The following is a 25,971-nucleotide window of genomic DNA, read 5'->3' as shown; positions in this document are numbered from 1 at the left end:
GTATACGAGACAGCAAAAAACCTAACAAATAAAAAAACACAATTGAAGGCCACCGTATGTAGTCATCAACAATATACAGGTGCCCAGCTCTAAGCACAGATAAGCTTGATTTAACTTTAAGACTTTATGTTCATGAATTTGTATCAACACACCCTCGCAATTTGAACTTCAAAAGCAACTCAACTCACGATTGCTCCCCCTTGTAAAAAGCATTTTTCGATGCAATACATTGTTCCATTTAAAACAATTTTTATAATAATTATCTTACGTATCGTACAATCGTTCTCTGTCAGATGTCCAACAATACCCGCTAGGATGAAAACTATCGAAACAAGTATTACAATCAAGATATTCTGCAGAACTGAAACAAGATAGAAGATAATATATTCAATACTGATATTCATTAACCAAAATTCATATATTCGACTTACACCTCTGTGAAGTTATGAAGCACAAAACCATCATAAAAAATGAAAAAAAGTTTTTATCCAATTGCATTTTGAATATTTTGTTAAAAAAGTATTTGCAAACAAACTCTTCACAACTATGATCATCACGATATTATATGTGTTCTTGTCTCAAATAAGTTTTCGATTGTGAGGTGTTTCTACAACCGTTCGAGATTGATGAAGAAATACGTACAAATGCACGACAAAATGATAAAAAGACTAAACATTACTTCGAATGTATTTTAAAACGTCTCATTAAATTGTGCCAATTGTACCAAAAGAAACGTAAGTAAAGAAAGTTGTTTACACGGAGATTGCAAACATAGCCAGTGTTTACACCTCGATCTTTGTATTTCTATGCATTAAACGAAAAATAATTCATCATGTCGAAAATGAAAGGACCGATTTGTAAATGTGTACGACTCAGTTTCGTTCTAAAACATTACCAATTTATTAATCTAAAACTGAAATTTTCCTTTTCAAATGTGCCTATACAAAACATTGACATAAACAAACTGTGGTGGCCCGACGGGCTCGGGTACCAGAAAATATGTAAGTGGAGAATAGCCTAGGTCAATATTTGAAATTAGGTAGTTCTGGTTTGTAACGCTGATGTAGGGTAACTTTGAACACAAGTAATGGACAGACGGGCCTGGATCCCAAAAAAATGTTTAAGTGGCGAATAGCCTCAGTAAACACCTTCGAAATGAGCTAGTTTTGGTTTTGGTACCAAAAGAATGTGTGGTTGATATTAAAAGTCATTAATGGGCAACTTCGAACCCCTGTGGTGGCCAGACGGACCCGGATCCCCCAAAACATTTAAGTGGAGAATAGTCTGGGTCAATATATTTGAAATGAGCTGGGTCTGGTTCGGAACTTTGTCGTAGGGATATGCACGAGGAGTACCGAATGTGTGGTTGGTATGGAAATTACGTTAATGGGCATATTTGAACACATGTGATGGCCAGACGGGTTCGGATCCCAGAACAATATTTCAGTGGTGAATAGCTGCGGTCAACCCCTTTAAAATGAGCTAGGTCTAATTTGAAACTTTGCCGTAGGGATCATTTTGATTGTGTTTACCGAGGCTTTTCGCCATTACAAATTTGTCTGTGATTCGGGTCCGTCTGACCATCACAGTGTTCGAAGTTGCCCCTTAACATATTTTCCATACCAACCACTCATTTGAATTCCTCGACAAGTCCCTACTGCAAAGTTCTGAATCAGAGATACCTCATATCAAATATTGACCTAGGAAATATATATAAAACGATTCCTCACAATTTACTTAAATTTATTATTAACAATGGTAGTTAGACTTTGATTTTTGTTATTTTTCTATTCCTAAATTATTTCTGTGCCTGATAATCATTAAGAATAAAAACATGAAAAAAAAAGAACGGAAAGTGCAATTTTAAATTGTACATTTATTTTATTACTCAAAGTGTCCTCCAAAAAAATAAGTGGCTGCTATCGTCATTGTTATATAAAACGGCTTATCATCTTTTTAGAATCACGACAAGCCGTGAAAATTTCGAATTCCGCTGTCAAAGAAGGTGCTATTATATTTTACTAAGAATTTGATATGTTTCGAACGTTTTAGTCTTATATAGTTTAATTTTTTATTTTTAAACATATCATTAAAATTTGCTGCTGGCAAACATGGCTGCTATCTTGATTGCCTGCTAAAAGTGGCTGCCAGCTTAAGTCTGGTTGTTTAATGCTTGTATATAATAATAAAACGAGCTGACTACTTTTTTGAAATAAAATAATATGTTTATTGTTAGTAAGAAAAACGATCTGATGTTTAAGAATTTACTTTTAAGTTTACCAAATGGTGAAGGCAAGTAAATTATTACCATTGACGTGTTTTGTCATATTTGTCATATCTACTCATGTCTATTATCTTCTGTATTGGTAAATGGTTATATATCTTTTTCTGTCAAGCAAATGAAGTCAGAGGTATAAGTCTCACTATATAAAATTTTGATATTTTACTTACCAAAAATTGACCTTGGTTTTTTACGCTGAATACATGTAAAGCCACATGTACATTTTGCAGTAATGCAATTGAGTATCCTGTATGTCTGTGATGCAACCACCTCTAAAACAAGATTTCTCTAATAATCACATGACAAACAACCAAAATATTCTTTTCTACGTTATTTTTTCTGTCAAATGTTATGCCATATTATGTATTTTAGCATTTAGTATATTAGAACATGTGTACATAGTTGTTTTTTCATGTATAATTCAAAGTATCAAATGGTACTTAACCACCAAACTGATGTAAAAAGTGTAAGTTTAAAAGTAACATTGACATGATGTTATTATTTTTGGAAATGGTATTGACTGGATGTTACTATCTTTAGTAACATGGAGTTAATATCATTTATAAAATAGTAACGTAGAGTGAATATGTCAAAATAGTGAGAAAATAAAATAAAGTGGAAAAATCGTGATCAAATAAACCATTGAGAAACAAGAAAAATCAAACCATATGTAATATATTATCAGTTATGTTTCATATTGGTAAGATACGTTGACAAACTGATATTTTGTTTATCCTTATCATTCAATTAAAATGTCAACAACTTAACACATTTTCATATGTTCCTTAGTGTTAAACAAAGTCTGTTCCCATATAGCTAGCATAGAGCTATACTAAACACCAAAAAAGTTTTATATTTTACGATATCATTTCTTACATGATGCCTAAGTACTAAAATCTGAATTTTGTTTTTGTCCGTTAATTTGATCTTTTTGTTTTGTTTATGTTTGCTTTGTTTGTTAGTCGTTGTTCATTTTTGTTTGTAACACTAAATGTGCATTAGCATTATAACTCCTGTTTTAAACATCAACGGTTACAAGCCGATAAGAAATGTAATTGTATGACATAACTTATAGTATTTGCTTTCCTATCAATCCAGATATGGCAATTGGTTTTTCTGTAACTTACCTGCTAATGATTGATCTCTGAAATTTATAACTGAATATAATGTCAGACAAATCACCAGTGAGAGAATAAAACTACCAAATGTCCAACTAAACAGAAGCGTGATGCATCCTCTATCTGCAAATAATATTTACAATAATTTAAAAGAACAAGACTCCAAAGACCCCGTTTACAAACCAATATGTTTGATTACAAATGGGAATAATATATATGATGTAATTGTGAACTTGACGATATCTCAATAAAAAAAAGACTATGTTGTAAATCAAAGTAAATTAAAATACCTAATTCCTAGCAAAATTCAAAACGGAAAGTCCCTTATCAAATAACAAATAATAAACACACCAAAAGAATTAAAAACAACTGTCATGTCATGTTCCTGACTTGGTACAGGCATTTTCTTATGAAAAAAAATGGTGCATTAAACCTGGTTTTATAGCTAGCTGAACCTCTCACTTGTACGACATTTGCATAAACTTTTCTTTATTTTGAAAAAATGTGTGAACAAAACAAGCAGAAGTAACAGGTAAAAATGTCAAAAATCATAATCACCATAAAAACATTGATTGATTGATTGGAGTTTAACGCCATTTTCTACATTACTGTACTATTTCGTGGCAGTCAGTTTGTATTGATGGAGGAAGCTGGAGTGTCCGGTGAGAACCATCGACTTTCGGTAGGAAAACTGATAATCCTAGTCAATTAAGATCAAAGTCGAGTGCACCTGCCACGTGCGGGATTCGAACTCACAACCTCACTGTTGAATGGCTAGTGATACAGTAGTTGGACCACTCAGAACACTCGGCAACCGATGCCCCTAAAAACAAACTATTACGTCTTTTTTATTCCTACAACTTATTCGTCATCTGGAGATATGTATTTACACATGAAATCCCTATATATTGTTTGATAAATGAGAAAACAACCGTAAGTGGTGTGGATTCCATAAAAAAAAGAGTTCAAATGCAGAGTTTTTGTATTGAAATATTCATATCAATTTTTTGTTTTTATCAAAAGTCCCAACGACAAATTGAACATTCCTTTTTCAAAACAAATAAGTCTTAACATGGTCGAACACCTGATAGACAAATCAGATCAATGGAAGGTGAAAGGTAAAGTCAGTCAAGAAACAAACTAAGGTGCATATAAAGAATAAAGCTGACATCAAAAGGGTAATAAATAGAAAAAAAAAACAGATTCTCTCTATCTAAATAGGATAAATTTATTAGTCATAACAATCTTCCTGAAAGAAGGAGGGCGTTAATAACTTATTTTACAGTACTGTCCTTTATTGAAGTTAGTTATAAATATACTCAATGCCCTTTTCCAGCGTACGGTTTCCGTTTAATACTGGGCGACCAACTTCGAAATATGCAAACGTATTTGATTTATATTGTTTAAGTATTCTCTATCTGAATGTTTGTCACTGGACATTGAGAGAACAATTAATCAATCAGTTGCATTGAGCGGCCTATATAATATACAGTCTGTAATAAATACTTGTACTATTGTAATCAACGATATTTTCTCTTTTTTATATCAGAATATAGCAATAGTTAGTATTTGTTTTTACATAGATAGGTATAAACTCAAACGCAAAGTAAATTGAAATAAAAATATATCGATTTGGTTTTAATATGAAATATACAAAAACATTAATTTGAATATTTCAGCTCCCTGAAAAATTTGTATTAAGCTTCATGTGAGCATGACTGCGTGGTGCACTTTCTGATTTATAGTTCACCAACTTCCTTTTTATTGAATTATTCTCTCAATGTCCAGTGGCAAATAATAAGATAGTGAATACACTAGTAACCAGAATTTAGATTGATTGGCCAAATAGGAATTAACCCTCTTTAAAAAAGATTACTGGAATATTGAATAAGATTAACAAAAATGAAAAACGGTTTGCTATCTTATTCAATCCGTTTTAAACTATTTTAATAACAGTCCAATATATTCCTTTGCGACCATTCAAGTTATTTTAAGATAAGGTTAACCTCCGTCAAACCAATAAGCCACGCCCCCGTTAAACTAATTCAAACTGATGTTAATTTGTTTTTCAACTTCAAAGTGTCCGCCTCCTTGTTAGGTAAATCACTCAAGCAGAAAAGCAACCCCGATAGATATATCTATCGTCTGTCCATTCGAATTCGAAACGTTATCGATTTTCGTTAGATAATATGTAGGACTCGGAGGTGCGATGGGGACGCTGAAGTGCGATGGTCCACGCCGAAGTGCGATGGTTCATTCGCTGAATTGCGATGGTCATGTTGGAACATATATGTTAGGATAATTAGAAGCAGGATGAATAAAATTTAGAAAACAATAATGCATAAATGCATTAATTCAAACTAAAATTAAAATTTGGGTAAAAAAACAATTTTAAATGCTAAAATATAGCTACTAGTATTCCTAAAAATTACAAAAGTTTGCGTTAACGTAGCTTACATATTCGCTCGTTATAACAAGTTACCATGACGTTTGAATATTATGACGTTTTGGAAAACAACGTTTCTTAAAAACAATATGAAATTGCATGAAGGAAAAGAAGAGTTTGTTGACGAAGGCTTTGTTATAACAAACGAACGAAAAAAGGTTACAAATGATCCAAGTCCGGAACAGTTTTGGGCAGTTCAGGATGAGGTTTTGGCAATATGCAAGGTAAAATTTAACAACAAATCGTAAGGAGCAATAAGAATAAAAGATGCACTTGGACTTCAGATGGGAGAAACAAGTATTAGAAAATATGCTGCTAATTTTTTATATGACAAGGAGTTCAATAGTATATTTCATAGAAGTACAACTGTAACAGAGTTTCAAAGAAAGGTCCTGTCAAAAGACGAACATGCAGAAAAAATCACAAAACTGATCATAGGAAAAGTCACACAGTGTACGAAACCCTGAGAAAGTCTTTTTTCCCAGTAGTTCTGGAAAATGTTCGTTTGCTTTTTAAGCTGAACGTTAAATACCAGCAGTGTCTTTCAGCAGTTGATTTGCCAAAAACTCACAGAACAAGAAAACCAATATCAGCAACATACCCCAACAACAGATGGCAAATGGACCTCAAGAAGATGCATCCGTCACACGGATATAATTACATATGTAATATTGTACATTTTGTTTTCTTATTTTTATATCTATTATATACCAATAAAACTTTATCAAAATTATAGAACTATGCATGTTTTCCTACTGGCTTGGCTACAAACAAACGGAGATATTCTGATTCCAATATTTTCACTGAGGTAAATTTATAAAATACGGTATTATTTTAAGTCTGTTCAAAAAGGTAACAACATAAAATGAGTTTCACATAGTGTACAATACATACAATGTAGTTATTCAGTAAAAGCATACATAAAATGTTTACACACAAAATGCAAAAATTACATAAATTATAATAAAAAGATTCGAATGCATAATAATCTAGCTGAGTAAAAGACCTACATATATTGGTAGACTGGTTGGCTTGTTGTAACTTTGATTTTCATTTTTTTTAATTCTATTTAGAATATAGCACCATATAATAAATACAACAAAACAATACACATTTTTAAGAGAAATTAATAAGTAAAAAAGGCTTGAACGATATAAAAAGATGAAAACATAATTGCAAAAATAGATATGTTGTTAAAATGTCAAGTAAAATATCATTTGTTTTAAGTACTTAATTGCAAGATATTTTAAAAATAAACTGAAACTAATACATGTACCGTTACATATTTTTTTTTAACAGAACAGAGACACATGGGAAAGGGAATTGTATCCTGTTGAGTTGTTTCCTAGAAAGGCCCAAGTCATGGACATGCAAACGTTTAATCCAAATGTAAATGTAAATGACACAATAGATTTTAGACCGAATTCAGCACTAAGCGCAGGAATAAATGTATTTTTGTCAGGGTATTGGAGGAAAGGGATAGTAATGGACATTCAGATGGATGATTCCAAAGGAAGAGTGTACACATTGAAAGACCTTGAGAACAATAAAATCAATTGTTTATCAAAATATTCAATTCGTCAAATTTGCTGTATTAAATATTCATTCATAACATTTTGCATGAAGCTATGCACTTACATCGTAATTGTCTTATTTTTTGTTTACCTACTTATAGCCACATTGCTTAAATCTTAATAATGTTATTTTTTTTTAAGTAGTTCATAGATATAAGAAAATGTGGTATGAGTGCCAATGAGACAACTCTCCATCCAAGTCACAATTTGTAAGAGTAAACCATTATAGGTCAAAGTACGGTCTTCAACACAGAGCCTATGCTCATACCGAACAGCAAGCTATAAAGGGCCCCAAAAATGACTTGTGTAAAACAATTTAAACGTGAAAACCAACGGTCTAATCTATATAAAAAAATATTGATATGTTACAGGCATACCATTGCACTTCAGCGTAGCAACCGTCGCACTTCAGCGTATTTGTTAACAATTTATCGTAAAAATGTGACCATCGAACTTCAGCGTGGTAACCAACGCACTTCAGCGTGTTAACCAACGCACTTCAGCGTGTTAACCAACGCACTTCAGCGTAGCTATCAACAAGTTAACGTCACAATGTGACCATCGCACTTCAGAGTGTTAACCATCGCACTTCAGCGTGACCATCGCGGTTCGGAGTACCATCGCACCTCCGAATCCTATATTCATTATAATGAATTAATGACAAATACATAATAATAATTTAAGAAAACTATAGCTGTTGATGCAAGACTTCTAAATGCTGCAACACAGAGAATTTTTTTGAATAAAATATAAATATTTAAATAATATAGTTTAAATTTGTCCACATGCAGTGAAAGTAGATTAAATAACTTATAATTGAATATTTTCAGTATCATTCGAACGGGTCCGTTTTCCACTTTGTACCTGTCAGTTTAACGTTTAACCTTTCATTTCGGTTGAACCATCAACCTCACTAATGTGACTTATGAATCAAATGTTAGACTTGATTTTTATGCGAACTGAATATGCTTAATAATTGCTACTGGACGTAAAAAAACTTTGATAAATTTAAAGGAAGCGTTTTACCAAAACAGGAGCTCTCAAGTAATTGAAATGAACCAATTTAAAAATTATTCAGTTTCGAAATTTAAAAATTTCATATCGAAACAAGCGTTTTGTTTTTTGTTTAATTTATACAACAACGACAAATTCTGTAGAGATTAAATGCTAGTATTCATGTTACCAAATTTGAACCATACATATAATATCATGAATATCCAAAACAGTAAAGTCAAATCATATCGTTTTAATTTATGCATCAAGACATCTCTATGTCAACGCGCAAAGAATAAACCGTATCATTTTCCCAACCGACAATTGTGAATATGTATTTGGATGAACTGTCCTCATACACAGGTACTGGGACGAGTTTATTAATATTAGCAATCTAGAAAGTAATCACACGATAAGCTAATTCAACACATTTGATGATTCTCAAACAAACAATATCTCATACATAAACTTGAATTTTAATTCATTTATTGATCATCGTGTGTTCCTTTATTATTTTTATTAATGAATTTATATAGTTACATAGTCCATTCAACCAGCACTTAATAACGCTCATTCATCAATTATTCAGGTTTCCAGGCTCATGTTTTTCGTATCAACTTTGAAATGCATTGTCTTGACATTTTTTACATGCAGTCTGGCGAATGTCTAGTTCATTCGTCAATTTTCGTTTCAAAAACAAGAAGTTACTTTGGTCGCCCAGTATCAAACGAAAAACAGTACGCTGGAAAGGGGCAATAAATATGTTTATAACTAACTACAATAAAGGAATACACTGTACAGTAAGCTATTAACGCCCTCCTTCTTTCATGACGATTGTTGTAACTAATAAGATTATCGTTTTTAGATAAATATAATCTGTTTATTTTCTTCTATGTATTGCCCTTTTGATGGATGTCAGCTTTATTCTTTGCATGCATCTTAGTCTATTTCTTGACTGACTTTACCTTTCACCTACCATTGATCTGATTTGTCTATCAAGTGTTCGACCGTGTTAAGACTTATTTATTTTGAAAAATGAATGTTCAATTTGTCGTTGGGACGTTTGATAAAAAAAAGACTAAATATGAACATTTCAATACAAAAACTGCATTGTTTTGAGGAATCCACGCCACTTACGGTTGTTTACTCATTTATCATACCATATTTAGGAGTGTAGGTAGAAAAATTACGTATTTGTTTGTTTTTAGGGGCCTTGGTGGCTGAATGATCTAAGCAATTTAAGTGGTCAAACTACTGTATCACTAGCCAGTCAAGACTGAGATTGTGAGTTCGAATCCAGGTGCACTCGACTGCAATACTAATTGACTAGTACTGTCATTTTTTCTAACGAAGTTCGGTGGTTCTTACCAGGCACTCCGGTTTCCTCTACAAGTATAAACTGACCACCAAGAAATAGCAAGATAATGTTGAAAGTGGTGTTAATCATCAACCAGTCAATCACTCTTAGTTTTAAATCAGAAGGACCGATAAAAGTTAATTTCACAATTTCAATATTTCTATATTAAAAAATACCTACAGCAATAACGCTCAATCGAAAGTATTTGAATACGTGTGGGGCTAAATGAAAAGAGGGAGAATCGAACCCATTTAAGGTCGACATAAGTTTCTTAGTACATGTAACTCATCGGTCACCGATTATTGTCTAATCTTTGGTTGATTCGCTAAGACTAAAGCGTGGCCTAAACAGTAAAACCTTCGAATGCAAGTACTGTATGTTCAATTGTCTCTAAAATCCAAGTGTTACAAGACCACGAAACTGAATCATTCATACTACTCTTTGATTCGAAGATATATATTTAAAAATACATATATATTTCGAAAGACCCCGGGCCATTTTGACAGTAATGAAGTGTGTAATGTGACGATTTACGTGTTGCTTTTTACCTAACTATAATATATAAGTAATAGATACATTACCACAAGACTTTATTTGTGTGCCTTTTCTTGTTTTGTTATTGACTAAGTCTCCTTGATTCAATTCTTTTAATTTTTCTGAAAAAAAACCCCGCTCTACTGAATAGTGAAAATACAAAAATATAAGAAACAGTAAATTGCACATCAATAATATATACATGATGACTTGGTGCGTCGATATGGATAAGCGTCCCTTAATATGCATGCATCGACCGCCATGCAAAAAGCGATTAATGCTATGAATGCATTAAATATGACCGCCATGTCAATCCACATCGTCAAAACTTAATATTAGAGAATAAGACACAATCGCTAAAAATACATACCATACGACTATACTGGTATCTAACGATTTAAGACCACGAAGACATGTCACAAGTGAGTTGAAGCATCGACCCATCGTATGCTCAAACATTTGATGATTGTTTTCATTGTATTACTGTTATTATTCTTTTTGGTAATTAGATATACAAATTTGCGCGCGGGAAATAAAAGGAAATGTATAATAACAAAATATACCGAAATTCGAGGAAAATTCAAAACGGAAAGTCCCTAACTAAATGTCAAATTAGTCTATTCAGGACCCTCATATAAACAAATTGTGATACGTACTTACATAATTATTCACCAGAACACATCCGCGACATTGCAGGTCCGTGACTCAATTAAAGGACCTATGACTATAGCCTGAATTTTAAGTATTCATATTGTCATCAAATACATTCATGCTGATTATAAGGTGTACGGTTTTCAATATTTTCAAAATCTTTCTGTTAGAACCTGTCCTGGGTTTCTTACTACAACCTGAAACTCCCTGTGACATATGTCAGGGTTAAACCGGAAATATATATATATGCATTATGTAAATAATTCACTTGCACTTACGTTTTTACAAATTCTGTTTATTTTTAAGATAATATTTATCTTTTTATTTTTAATTAAGTAGTATAAAAATTGAGGACTGTTATTATATATACCTTGTGACATGGGTGCTGCAATAAAGAAGACATACATTATTGGTATCGGTAACGGATTCGACCAGGAACTAATTATTGGTTATATTAATTATGTTGAAAACATAATGGCCTGGAATGGTGTAGTTTTAATCACCACCGTTGTCCTATATTAGTTATATATAAAGTTGGATTCTTTGATTGGAATTATTGTAGTAGTGTAGATACTTCCAAAACTTAAATGAAGTGTGTAAACTAAACAGTACAAAATGGTCATGCTCCCCACGTGGCCCATCTTGTTGCTCATGGTGAGTACAAACTCGATGATACTACAAATTAAAAGATGTAATTTTTACAGAAAAAAAGACGGGGGTATCCAATATTTCAAGTTTAATGCGTTCAACATAATCACCGAACTTTGAACCATTAAGTGAAGGGACATCATAATTGTAGTTTTGATAATCATATATTATGACGGTAACATCATATTAGTAGATAAGCCCTGAGATCACCAGTGACTGGCAAATCAGTTTCGTGATAAAATGTACAAACCTATTATGACTGTGACTTCAACTTGAGCTATATCTAAACTTGTTCCATGGCGGCATGTCCAGTTTCCATTTAGGTGGTGATTGATTGTCCCCGTCATAGTAAATATTGTTTCATTACTCATGGCATCATATCTTATACTTCCGTTCTTGAAATCACTTGCGCAGTTTTGAGCCGTGGTCGGTGGTGGGACACAATCGGCTAGAATTTTATCAAACTGATTAATTATCATTAATCGATGAATCACGGATGGTACTTTACACTTTAGAATAAGTGCATTGGTAGTAATTTTCCAATTAAAACAAATATCGATGCTACATAGGTTGCTCTCTGGAAGATTAAATAAAAAAAACGGAAATAGTATTTGATTTTTTCAATGTATAGATATTCTTTGTTACAACGTTAAGGTTCATCATAACAAATGGACAAAAATGGCTGTATTTACAAATCAAAAACTACTAGTGTAGACTAACCTGTGCAGTTTGGCATTCACTAGATATATAAAAGTTAAATGCATTTTATGTTTCAGAAAGATTCAATCTTTTTTGGATTTTTCCATACCAATCAATCAATCAATCAATCACTAAATCAATCAATCAATCAATCAACCAATCAATCAGTTAGTTAATCAATCGATGTCCATTGATTGTTAAGAACTTAACACTCTAGCAATTGAAATGTTATCTTCTTAAATAATGTCTATATTTACACTAAACAATACATTCATGTCATACATGATCTGCCAAATTTTCGTAAAATTTAATATTGAGTTTATGTCTATGATTTAGTGTTTAAGAATCCGCAACTGAGATGGTCATTTGGGCAAATCACACTTCACACATTTATGTTTTTTTATTATTAAGGATGACGTTTTTTTAATTTCTACAAAAAGTAGTTTGAGCTTTCATTTTGTTTATCCATTTCAAACTTTTTATGCAAATTAAAATACAAGATAGATAAGCAATTTTTGTTAAGTAAATACTTCAAGAAAGGAAAACAACGATTTCGAAAAAATAATTATACATATCATGCTACAGACTCTGTTTAATTTATGTTTATGTAGGTAATGATGACAGGAATGAAGTTTCTACAAAGAATGGGGAATGTTTATTCTAGGACGATTTAAAATCGGGACAAATTGATCTATCAACATCCAAAGAATTTTTTTTGTTTAACTTTAAAATTTTAACAGTGATTCAATTAGCAATGACGAATTAGAAAAATACGCCTCCATCTTTGCACAAATTTTAATAATCTATCATCGTTATGTTATATTTTGATATTTTTCAAGATCAAAGTTAAACGAAGCTGGCCAGTTACATCTTAACGACCGAATGCACAAAATGTACATAATTGGATAAATACACCTTCATTGTTCGAGTTGTTCTGTCAACTATAATATTCAAATTAAATGTTTTCCTACCTACCTAAGGTTTAGACTCTTATCATAACAATATTTAAGATGATGACAATACTTGATTTTTTTAGTGAAGCTCCCTCTGAATGTGTTATTGCAAGGTTGTTACAACTAAATTGGTTGGATTTTCGGTAAATCAATTATTTTCGCTGGACACCACACACACACACACACACATACACACACACACACATACAAACATACAGCACACATATACAAACATACACACAGACAGACAGACAGACGGTCAGACAGACATTTACCCTTCAACATTATTGACCAGTTTTGCTTATCACGTTAAAAAACTATGTAAGACATGTTGATTTCTTCGATTAGATATTTTCATGATTTTTATATCAAACTTCTCTTGACACAATCAACCTTACCTGTTACCAGGATTATTAATACCACACATAAAGCTGTGATCTTGTTATACATTTCAGAAGTTTTTTTTCAAATTATCGACGAATATTCATTCATCTATAAATGTTTCTTATTTGCTGTAATCAATCGAATACACAGTCAGTTTATATCTTCGAAACCTTCAAACCTGAAAGTAACAAATATCATAGTTTGTGATATAAAACTTACGACAAACATATAACAGGTACAAATGTTTACCTTGGAGAATTTTTGAAGTCTAGCGAAAAAATTCATCCATTAAACACCAAAACCGTTATCATAGAAAAACTGACGTGAAAATACTAAGTTTTGAACATTTCCGTATAGCTTACAATCATTGTTTTATGCGTGAGATTTTTTGTGAAAAAAATAATGGATATAGGTCTGCTGTTTTAGCATTGATTGAGATAACTTATAGTATCGGTTCTATAACTCACCCTGTCTTATGGACAACAATGAAAATAACACAAGAAAGAAACATGACCGTATAATCAACTAATGTAAGAAAAAAACCACTATCATTGTTTACTACGTTAAACGCATTCATCCCATCGAATTTGATACAACAGATACAGTTGAGTTTACCTCATAGGTAATGACGTTGTTTATCATCTTAATTGTGCGTTATAGTAAAATTGAGAATTGAAAGGGGGAATATGTCAAAGAGACACCAAAGAGCAGATAATGAATGTTCTTTTATCTGTCTTTGTGGATTGTTGCTTTTGCTTTTTGGTGTATTTTTGGTAAAATCCATTTGACGTGGCTCGGTGGTTATGCGTCCCGTCATGATGTTATTGTGTTGTCGAAAATTTTTGTATTATTGTCTTTCGTTTTTGCTTATGTGCTTTGTGTGTTTGCCTTTTTGTATTTCTTTCTTGACAAGTTTGTTTGTAATTATAGTGATTAAAATTTATATAACACAATGTTAACTGCTGTACCCCTATTTTTGACAATTTACCTATTATGTCTTTTTGTTTTGTTCACAAATTGTAGTCATTTTATGGAATTTTATATGCGACTGTTATACCAATGAGAGGTTTAGCTAGCTATAGAACCAGGTTTAATCCATCATTTTCTACATCAGAAAATGCCTGTACCAATTCAGGAATATGACAGTTGGTATCCATTCGATTGATGTGTTTTGAGCTTTTGATTTTGCAATTTGATTTTGAACTTTCCGTTTTGAATATTCCTCGGAGTTCAGTATTTTAGTTTTTTTATATTTTTTATATCTTGACTTACATTGATATTTAAAATTTGACAATAAAGGTCGGTTGATAAATAAATTTTACAAAATGAAATGATTTAAGCTTCTCAATTGTGAACTTTTAATTACAAAGTAGCATCATTCCAGCACCGCCTGCATACGGAGTATATATCTCCCAGTTGATACGATATTCAGGGATTGTATTACTTATCAGGACTTCATTAATAGAGGGGTGTTACTCACGGGTAAGGAAGTAAACCAAGAGTTTTGAAATTAAAATCATCCTTTCGTACATTTAACGGACGCCATCACGAGTATGGAATATCTGTTGTGCAGATTACGACTGACATGTTCTAATTGTCGTAAACACAATTATGTCCTGTTCCTCGAATGTGACCTACCGAATTAGACCTATCATCGGGTTTGTACTTGTATGAGCAACACGACGGAGTCCCTGAGATCACGACCGGTTGTTCTAGGTGTTCGTGTGTATTACGCAGTCTTCAGTTTTCTATGTTGTGTCTTGTATACTGTTGTTTGTCTTTTGGTCTTTTTTTGGCGTGGCGTTGTCAGTTTATTTTTACTGATGAATTTGAACGTCCCTTTGGTATTTTTTACATATCTTTTATATAATGTCGACTATTAATAAGGAAAATCGACGTTATCATTGCTTAAAGTTATAAAAAATAAATCGAAAAAACAGCCTGAACAAATAAATAGATATAGATGGAAATTAAATCTTTCCATTTTTACTTATCTTTTATATGTATTGTTGGTAATTTGTAGATTTAGATTTATAATTGCAGGTCTTTGTATGGAAATGCATTGACTAAGTGGTTTTGTTAAACAATCTGTTAAACCGTTCTTGAAGCATATTTAAAGCTTTATTTCCGATAATTTAGACATGGTGGAGTATCTATCAAATGAGATATTAAAAAGAGTAGATGCAGTACTTGTGTCATTACATTTGATTAATCTATACACAACAATAACTCATGACTTTTGATGGGTAGCCATACTATTTTGACTGGAAATATCCAATGGAACTAGTAAACCTATAACAAAATATTCAATAAACTAGAGGATTTTACATTATACCAATTTATTGGGAAAAACATCTCAGGCACAGCAATTGGAACGAAAGTGCTTACAAATAAATGTGAATTTAGCAATAGCAAAATATAGAAAACAATATATAAAGAATAAACAACTCAAACTAACATTATGAATTCCGAAACTGCATAAGCATTTGATAACTGGAAACGTTATACATGTATATCTAAACAATATCATATTCTTGAATATATATGAATTGAAAGTATAGATAAATTGAAAGATTGAAAGAAATAAAAATATTACTAAATAGCTACTATAAAAACACTCGAGTCTTACTCATATATCCATGGAGTATGATTCGCAGCAACTATAATTTTTGACATACTTATTATAAAGAAAGTAACAGGGATTGCAACTTATGTATTTTGCAGATTTCAAGCAGTACTGGTTATCTACTTCATGTCATCCTTAACACACAAAACGAAATATACCGGTTAATTTGGCCTAACATTGTGCACTTTTGTTTCAAATCTGAATTGAGATAATCATCTAGTTGATATATTAGCTAAACTGCAATATCTAGTGAGTATAATTAGCCCAGGAACAACAACGGATGTCTCCAAAACATTTCGACGCCTTATCCGATAAACGTCAAAGCATTATATATTACACATTAAAATTTACCAATTTTATGACATAATCGTAAAAAGTGTCTGTCAGTCCTTGGAAAATAATCAAATTTTGATAAAAATGTTTCTTTTCAGAACAAATATTTACTGTAAAAACCAATATACATGTGACTCGGGAAACTCGTTTGTTCTATTAAATGTTGTGGATGCAAACGCGATAATAAGGACAAACATGAATGTCACTCCGAAAACAGGATAATTGTTCAAAGATAACTGATAAGATAGCCATCTAACAGGGACATTGTGTAAAGTGATCAATTAGATTTCTGTTCAGCAAACAAACGCTCTTATGGTCGGTTAAATAATCTTTATACCGATGTGATGACACTGTCATAAAAAAGATATAAACAAAGAGACTATGTTTCTAAAAATAAAATAAAGCTCTGTCTTAATGCGGTAATAAAATAACTTTTCAAGATTTGAACCGATTTGTCTGTAAAAGAGGGACGAAAGATACCAGAGGGAAAGTCAAATTCACAGATCGAAAACAAACTGATAACGCCATGGTCAAAAATAAAACGACAAACAGACAGGTAGGTCACATTCGTGAAAAGGGAAGGGTATTGTAGCTACGACACAAGGAACATATCCGATATCATCTGTGAAACGGTTATTCCACAACGGTCAACCAACTCGTGATGGCGTCCGTACAATTTACGAAGGGATGATTTCAACTTCACCATTGGGAACTCTTGGTTTAATAGCTTCCTTGTGAGCAGCAATCTTCTATCAAGGAAATCATGATCGGAAATACAAGCCCGGGAATATCGTATCAATTGGGAGATATATACTCCGTATGCAGGCGCTGCTGGAATGTTGCTACATAGAAATGGAAAGTTCACAATTGGGAAGCTGAAATCATCTCTTTTGTCGAAAAGTTTTGTTTTCAACCGACCCTCATTGTCAATTTCTAGATGTAAGTCAATATATGAGGCAGACTTAACTATATATGTAGTATCCTTCATCTCTAGTTCGATGGGATAGATTCGTTCAACATAGTCACCAAATTTTGTATTATTTAGTGAGAGAACATCATCTATATAGCGGAACGTAAAGTTAAAGGATATTGCTAACTTCTTATCTTTCTTCCTAAGAAGTTCCTGTATGAAGTCAGCCTCATAATAATAAAGAAACAAGTTGGCAAGAAGACGGGCACAATTGGTTCCCATTGGAATTCCGACAGTCTGTTGAAAAACACGTCCTCCAAACGTAACAAATATGTTGTCAATCAAGAAATCAAGCATCTTGATAATATCAGTTTCAGAGAATTTTTTGTTTGAATCAGAGTGATTCTTTACAAAGTAGGATTTATCCCTCCCCAAGACAAGATACTTGTATCTACGTTCGCCATTCTTTTTAATGAAACAAAGTAATACCAACTCTTTCAATTTGTCTTTTAGTTTGCAATGGGGAATACTTGTGTAAAGTGTAGAAAAGTCAAATGTTTTAATACCATTGCAAGATGAGAGAGTCTTAGATTGTATGTACTCTAAAAGATCTTTGGAATTTTTTAGTATCCACATCTGATTCACGCCACCATCAGAATTGGCAGTTTCACAACAACTTTGGAGCCCGGCTTTGATTGCTGATAAAATAGATGTTAATAATTTAGAAAGAGGTTTCGTGGAGCACTTGGAAGACCCAGCAATATACCGTTGTCTGTACCAAGTCAGGAATATGACAGTTGTTATCCATTCCTTTGATGTGTTTGTTTTTTTTATTTTGCCATTTGATTGTGGACTTTCCTTTTTGAATTTTCCTCGGAGTTCAGTATTTTTGTGATTTTACTTTTTTTTGTAAGGACACTTATGTAGTTTAGGTATCCAATACAGTGATGGAAGATCCAGTTCTTCATCTTTGGTTGAAATTCCAAAGGAACATAGAACAGACCTATGATTATCCAGGATTTCCTCTTTGGTAAGTGTCGTGAGGGTATATGTTGAGTTTCCAAATGAATTATTAATACCTAATTCATTTATCAAGCAGTTTATGTAATGATATTTACACACAAAAACTATGTTGTTTTGGGCTTTATCTTCGGGGACAACAACATATTTGTCATGGAGGTAGAACAAGTGTTTTGCAACATTTGGGTCTTTAAAAATTGACGTAGCGTTGGTATTGATAGACCCATTTAGCTTCTTAATTCGGATTTGTATCAACGACTTCACAGCCTTAATCCATTCGGAAAGAGTATCTACGTCTTCTTTCTCGCGTTTAGCCCATTGCCTGGCATAATCCTCGACTGAATCCATCAGTATTTTGAAGTTGTATTTCCAATTGATGGATTTAGGCTCACGATATTTCGGACCTTCAGATAACAAATTTCGCAGGGAAGTGTTATTGACAATGTTGAGGTCTCCGGTAATAACGTGGCCAGCCGGATTATGTAACATCATGGCAACATTTTCTGCAGTCGCAAACGCCCTATGCTAATAAACCAACTAGACTAAATAGATATATAGCTTTTGTTCGTTTAAGGTTAAACTCCCTCATTAATTTGCCTATCATCTGTTTGTCTGTAGTAATAAAAGATGATAATACTTACAATGCTGTCACACCAATAGCATCATTGATTAATAAGATACAGAAAAACGAAAAACGTGGTTATTACTATTACCGCTTTCAACCATCGTCTTGCCTCTTCAGACATTCATTTTACAATGAATAAAAAAGAATGATTTGCTTACAACATAAAATTGAGGATGACAAAATCAACATTGTTACAAATACCAAGTCCAAAGATGTACAATTACGCCTTAAAATAGCAGGTCCGTTTTCATAAAGTTAACACTTTCAAATATATATGTGGCTTGCATGCATTATTTTTTGAATATCCCCACGAAAAATATATAAAATCCTATATATTCTCAAACCAAACAGCCTGTATTTCAGTGCTTGTCGTTTGTTGCTGTGTTACATATTTGGATGGGCTTTGCTCATTGTTGAAGACCGTACGGTTTCCTATAGTTGGTAATTTTGTGTAATTTAATCTTTTTATGATGAGTTATCTCATTTGCAATAATACCACATCTTCTTTTTCTATATTTAGAATTTTAATTTACAATTCATCTTCGATGGCTATAATTTGCGACAAGCAAATAATGGACCTGACGTAACTAAGGACCCGCCTAATGCATGTTAACTTTCAAAAATGCATCAATGTGCGAAAAAGCTATAGAATAAAAGATGCAACAACGCCTACTTCAAAACTCTTTTTTCGATAATCAATTATGGGAATTAAGAGCGTACAAATAATTAATAGCATCAGCTTGAGAGTTTTAATTTTCATGACGTCATATTTTGACATGACTTTAATGCCCCAATAATACTAATGGAATTTTGTAGAATTTTATTTTTTTTTGATATGCATTTTATGTGAAGCATCAAAGTATTAACAACAGCCCAGAGAGGGAAACTGTACCAGCCATGAATATGTACATCTGTGCATCTAAGCTTAGGCGACTGTGATCGAACATGTTATCATCCTAATATTTACAAAGAGAAAGCAGCTCTTCATAAATGAATTTCGATGATATCCAAATTAAAAATCAGTGAACTGTTAAACGTCTCGATTGGGTCTTGAAAATATCAGTTCTCATGTCGATATACAACTATTATATAACATGATGTATCTCAGACTTGAATGTACAATGAATACAATCCTTATCTATTTAAAATCCTGCAACATTCATCACGTTAATGAGTCTTATACTTATATTGTCCCGGAGCATTATTTACGAGACATTAATTGTCGAAATGCAAATCCGGTGCAGTAAAACTGGTACCGTTTAATGTGATGAATACCGACTTTTACTAGTTAGAAATAGTATATGCATCAAACACTTACAATGTGTACAATTTTTCTAAACTATTGATTTCCTCTTAGTGGGTTTGGAGATACAAATATGTTTATACAAGTATCGTTTCCTTCATTGTTTTTGAAATTATTATTAAGTATAAAAGCTACTTTGAAGTTGTTATCTCCAAACAAAACGAGACATTAATTGTCGAAATGCAAATCCGGTGCAGTAAAACTGGTACCGTTAATGTGATGAATACCGAGTATTACTAGTTAGAAATAGTATATGCATCAAACACTTACAATGTGTACAATTTTTCTACACTATTGATTTCCTCTTAGTGGGTTTGGAGATACAAATATGTTTATACAAATATCGTTTCCTTCATTGTTTTTGAAATTATTATTAAGTATAAAAGCTACTTTGAAGTTGTTATCTCCAAACAAAAAAAACAACTTACCATGCTCATCAATATCCAATCTGTTCACGTTTCTTGAATTGACAATGTTTTTACAGGTAAAATTTATAAATAGTAACATATAATGATTTTCAATCATAATTATTTAATATATGTGAGTTCATGTGTGCGTTACGTTAGATACATATATTCAGTTTCAGGCCGAATCCTGTATGTACACAACAATTAACTATTGTGACAGACTATTGAAATGAGACATACTTCCTTATTCGAAGATTTAAAATTTGTACAATGACTTATTTTCGATGGGGAATAAAACAAACCTATTCCAGAGGAAAATCAGTCCAAGGTTCAGGCAAATACGCAAGTCCTAGGTAAGATTAATGTTACAAATTTGATCAAAACAAATACTGATTGGTATAAATGAATATGATATAATAATTCTAAATCATTATCTATAGTCATATCGCCATATGGTACAGGTTTGATGTCAGGCGAATGATGTATCTTGTTCATTAGCTTATACATAAGAAGACTCGATAAAACTTTGGATAAAGCAATAACGTGTATGTTCCTGTTTTACAAAAGTCAACCGTGTCAACGTGAGCCATTCAAATCGGCAAAAAAGCCCACAATACACTTTCAGTTTTAAACAATACTTAGCATTATGTTTGCATCTATATGCTGTTTGTTATACATGTGTGTTTAAAATCACACTGATTTGAGGTAATACAACAAACTACAGTACAAACGAACATAATCATATTAAACCCGACACCACTCTCACGTACTCAGAGCTTACACATACAATTGCTTGCAGACTAAGAAAAAATAATTTAAGCGCACAATTCACATCGTGTGCACATATTCGGTATGTCTAGCTACTACTATATTCTGCATTTTTCTAGTTAACGCACATGAACAATAATAACTGTAACGCTGTAAAAATGGAAGTTTTTGATGTCTACTAAAATAAAGGCTCGTTTACCTTTTGTCCATGTAGTCAGAAGTAAACGGATGTTCAAAAGAGATGTCACAAGCTTACTTTATATTAGCACCGAAAGTCAACGTGCGTTACATTATCGTGTTAACTGTTTGCTTAAACATTTCCTGTTACTTTATATCAGTAGTGAAAGGGAAATGCACAGTAGCATGACTACAGGGAAAAGTTGGACCCAAATGAATCCGTGCTAAACTTAACAACAAACACACCATTACCTTAATATTATTGATTTACAAAATATTAAAAAGATATGTTAAAATGTTATAAATTAAACTCCTTTTTTTTCACAGAACATGTATATATCGAATTCGTTTGTCGTTATTTTGTTCCCCTTATGCTTCTCTATTATAGAATTATTTTCTTTCTTTAAATTTAGATTGTCTATTAAAATTACAAAATGTAGTAAATAATAAAAAAACGAATTCGATGGACAAACAAGTTTTATCTAATTATATCAAAAGAAAACATTGCAACATGTATATACAAATTCGATTTTATATAATTAATGAAACGATAAATCTACAGTGACTTTATATGGCTCACATTTAAAATAAAACATCCATTGGGAGGTACAACAGTGCTAGTTTATACTACCTGTTCGTTTTTTTCAAGAAAAATATTTTACTCTTGTTTATTGTCGAAAAAATGTCGGTATATAGTTAACGCTGATATGTATGAATCAACCCCGAGGTATCATGAGTACTTAATATTTCAAATACCATTTTATATTGTTCATTACTTTGACAAAACATTTGCACTTATTACAGACAGAAATAAAAGTATAATAAATTAATATTGTTCATATTGTTGATAACAATAATCTTGAGTACCAAAAACACTGATTTATATAATATAATGATGCCGAATTATGATTTTGAAGACAAGGGAGAAGAAAATATGACACCCATAATTGATCTAATTAAAACGTATAGCAGAACAATCTGATATTGCTCACATTTGTGTTAAACTAGCATCCTAAGGTATACCAACAGTACTGAATTATAATATACATGTGACGCATTGCATTTAAATTATACTAGATACAAGGTATTGTGTAACACATCTCATATTTCGAATTATAACACGCATACAAATATTGTTTGGAATGAGTAGGTTTATACAATATATCGATTTCTATGTTTGATCCGATTTTCTGGTGAATAGAATACTAAAAACGGTAGTCCATTGTTAATTGCATATTCTCATTATTTCATTGATCAAATTCCATTAACATACCTAATTTAAATGTTTTACAATAGAATAGGATTTGAATATATTTTCCAATTTTCCTATCAAACTTTATAACATTTTTGACTGCATTCAATAGATTGATATATATGTTATACACTAGGTTTAAATTATTTTTATCGACTGCATTTAACTCGGTAAACATGAAAAACGTTTTAGACGGAGCAAAATCTATAAACACTGTCAATTGATTTCGTTTTAAAGCATATTTTTTATCAATAACGTCTATAATTACTTCACGTTCAACACCGTTGTCGTGTTTCGTGTTACCATAGGAATTATTCCTTTTATGATATAAAGATCCTTTTACATTTATCAAGGTTTTTAAACTACAGTAATTATGCATAGTTATTGATTGGAACATAAGTTTTATATACTAACAAACACGTGATCAGTGTTGTACATTTAAAAGAATGAATCTCAAGTACAGTGTTAGGTCAAAAGTGTTTCAACTTTCCCAAATTCCCCTATTATCTTATATAAAAACAAACTTTTTAAAAACATTGTCAAAAACTAATTTGAGGTCTGATTTTGATGAAAATTTTATGTTAAATTCACAAATGTGTATAGTTTATGTATTGTCATTAGGGCATATATTTATGACAAGTAATTACTTAGAAATCATTATTTTTATACAAATAGTGAAATTAGGTGTCATTTTGTCCTATGTAGTCATACAATTTTACAATTGAGGAAATAAAATGAGATAGACTACGATGAGTGGAAGATATTTTTTGTCATTATGTACATTGGAGACCTGTTGGTGACCTTCTGCTGTTGTCTGTTCTATGGTCGGGTTGTTGTCTCTTTGACACATTCCCCATTTCCATTCTCAATTTTATCAAAAACCATTCAAAGGTTAATCGAGAAAGGGGAAATAAACGAGTTTGTATACTTTACTTTTCTTCTCATAATTATACCTCCATTATTTGGAGTAACACTTCTTTAACGTATACTGTACTTCATCACATCATAATTTCAGGATAAATCCGTCATAAAATCAATACTAATATACGAAAATGTTATCAGATTAAAATAATCGCCATACAATCCAAAATAAGTTATCAATCAAAGTTATAATGTTTATCGATCCGATACAAATATCCTTTCATAAAAAGATGTATATGTTTTGTATACAAGTGATGGTTTGATATTCAGTCTCTACAATTTTGGAGATTTAACAACATGACAATTGAATTGGACTCTTTTGATTTAAAATGAAGGACTCAAGCGAACCTCATTGCTGATTTCTGAGTGTAATTCTATCTAGGAATGAATGAGGCAATCTTATTTTATACTTCCTGCTCTATGAGAAAAATTGGATCAAAATTTAACATTACACGTTGAAATGTTCCATTAGAAGATACCAAATAATGTCTGATTGGAATCTGTTCTTTTGAACAAGACAGCAAAAAGAAACATTGCCATCGTTCATATATTCCTATCGACTTTACATCTAATAACACGTCAATTTAACAAATATAACTGCAATGAAAATGTCGCGCATATCGTGAATAATATTTTCAGAAAACATGTTTTTATAGATGAGAAAGTCGTTTTACAAGGAAATATTATCACTGTACATTAATAAATTTAAATGTTTACCCGATAAAGAAAATAAACAGTTTAAGTATTATAGAAGTGTTATCTTCCTTATTTGTTTAGATAATATTTAACAGAATTTAAATGTAAGTAATGTTATATCCCCATAGTTTTGTATGAAAATATTCTGTTTCATTTCATACTCATTTATTGCAATGGTTTTTGGTATCTATGATGACTTTATTCACACTAAAATTGCCTGTTTTCAAGAAACAAATTATATTTGTATTCAATGGTTAATAATTATAATAAAAACTGAAATATATAACTCTTTTTTCTCAAAATATTGGACTGTAATCAGTAACTTAAAATTATTACTTTATTAAACCGGAGCCGTGTGTCACTGTCGAGAACCTTGCTTGATTGGTTGAAGAAAAAACATATTTTCTCTACAAAAATGGAAATTTGTACGTGTTTTATTTCAAAAACTGTTTTCTTTTGTTTTGAAACTCATGGTGTAAAACGACATGTCTTGTTCGAATCGATAAAATTTCGTACTCATACTATCATAATTCCTTTGGTATGATTCATGAAATTGAAACGAAACTACATTTTGGTTTTCTATGTTGTGTTTTATATAATGCTGCTTGTCTATAGGTTTTTTTTAATTTCACATGGCAATGTCAGTTCGTTTTCGACTTATGATGTGATCACCTCTTTGGTATCTTTTGCTTCTCCTTTACATGTATTTACTGTTGACATAAAATTATGTTTACGAAATGTTTGAGTAACCTGTAAATACATTTATTATCTACAATATTTATTCAGAAATCCAAAATATTTTAAGATTACACCTACACAGACAAGATAAACGGACAATATTGATAGTTTTACTCATGATGTGGTGTAGTTCCTTCCAATTTGCTCTATCTTGCAAAAGGGCTGTTCACGAAAGCTGTAGTTTTCAAAATAGGATGCAATGCATATAAATAACCTTTTGACATTTCATAAATTTTAAATTTACTAGTTAACAAACAATGGGCTGGAGATAATATAAACAAATCAGGTTTTCTTTTCGACGTTTATAAAATGAATTTTACATTAACAGAAAGGGTAACTTAAACATTTACATTGTCCTTTCCTAGATTAAGTTATTTCAGTTTTACACGATTAACTCTACACAAAACTTTACGAAAAAAAAGGACGATTTCCTTTCCTTATTGTTAATTTTCCTTTTTGGGACAGGAATGTTCCTTCGGCAACGTCTTACGGTGTTTATTTATCCCAACTCATTCGCTTTGCCCTTGTCTGAATTGACGTTTTAGATTGCATTGATT

General features: G+C 31.7%; 2 protein-coding genes across 6 annotated transcripts in view; one reads left to right on the top strand and one right to left on the bottom strand.

The window, feature by feature from the left end:
* LOC127705325 (uncharacterized) overlaps nt 1–20,939 on the bottom strand; it is a 30,281-nt gene extending 9,342 nt beyond the window's left edge. For 2 of the 3 annotated variants that reach the window (XM_052209639.1, XM_052209640.1), the window contains exons 1-8: nt 20,884–20,939; nt 13,653–13,816; nt 11,853–12,179; nt 11,325–11,339; nt 10,351–10,425; nt 3,409–3,522; nt 2,452–2,553; nt 269–361 (exon numbers count right to left, since the gene is read on the bottom strand). In XM_052209639.1, coding sequence (XP_052065599.1) covers nt 269–361; nt 2,452–2,553; nt 3,409–3,522; nt 10,351–10,425; nt 11,325–11,339; nt 11,853–12,179; nt 13,653–13,704 — 778 coding nt within the window. In that variant the 5' untranslated portion in view covers nt 13,705–13,816; nt 20,884–20,939. The remainder of the gene's footprint in view (nt 1–268; nt 362–2,451; nt 2,554–3,408; nt 3,523–10,350; nt 10,426–11,324; nt 11,340–11,852; nt 12,180–13,652; nt 13,817–20,883) is intronic. The other variant, XM_052209641.1, reaches the window with a different exon arrangement.
* A 62-nt stretch (nt 20,940–21,001) lies between these two features.
* LOC127704681 (uncharacterized) overlaps nt 21,002–25,971 on the top strand; it is a 55,896-nt gene continuing 50,926 nt past the window's right edge. For all 3 annotated transcript variants that reach the window (XM_052208816.1, XM_052208817.1, XM_052208815.1), the window contains exon 1: nt 21,002–21,215. In XM_052208816.1, the coding sequence (XP_052064776.1) occupies nt 21,133–21,215 (83 nt within the window). In that variant the 5' untranslated portion in view covers nt 21,002–21,132. The remainder of the gene's footprint in view (nt 21,216–25,971) is intronic.

Source organism: Mytilus californianus, unplaced genomic scaffold, assembly GCF_021869535.1.
Source record: "Mytilus californianus isolate M0D057914Y unplaced genomic scaffold, xbMytCali1.0.p SCAF_6, whole genome shotgun sequence".
NCBI lineage: Eukaryota > Metazoa > Mollusca > Bivalvia > Mytilida > Mytilidae > Mytilus > Mytilus californianus.
This window is presented reverse-complemented; position numbering and strand designations above follow the sequence as displayed.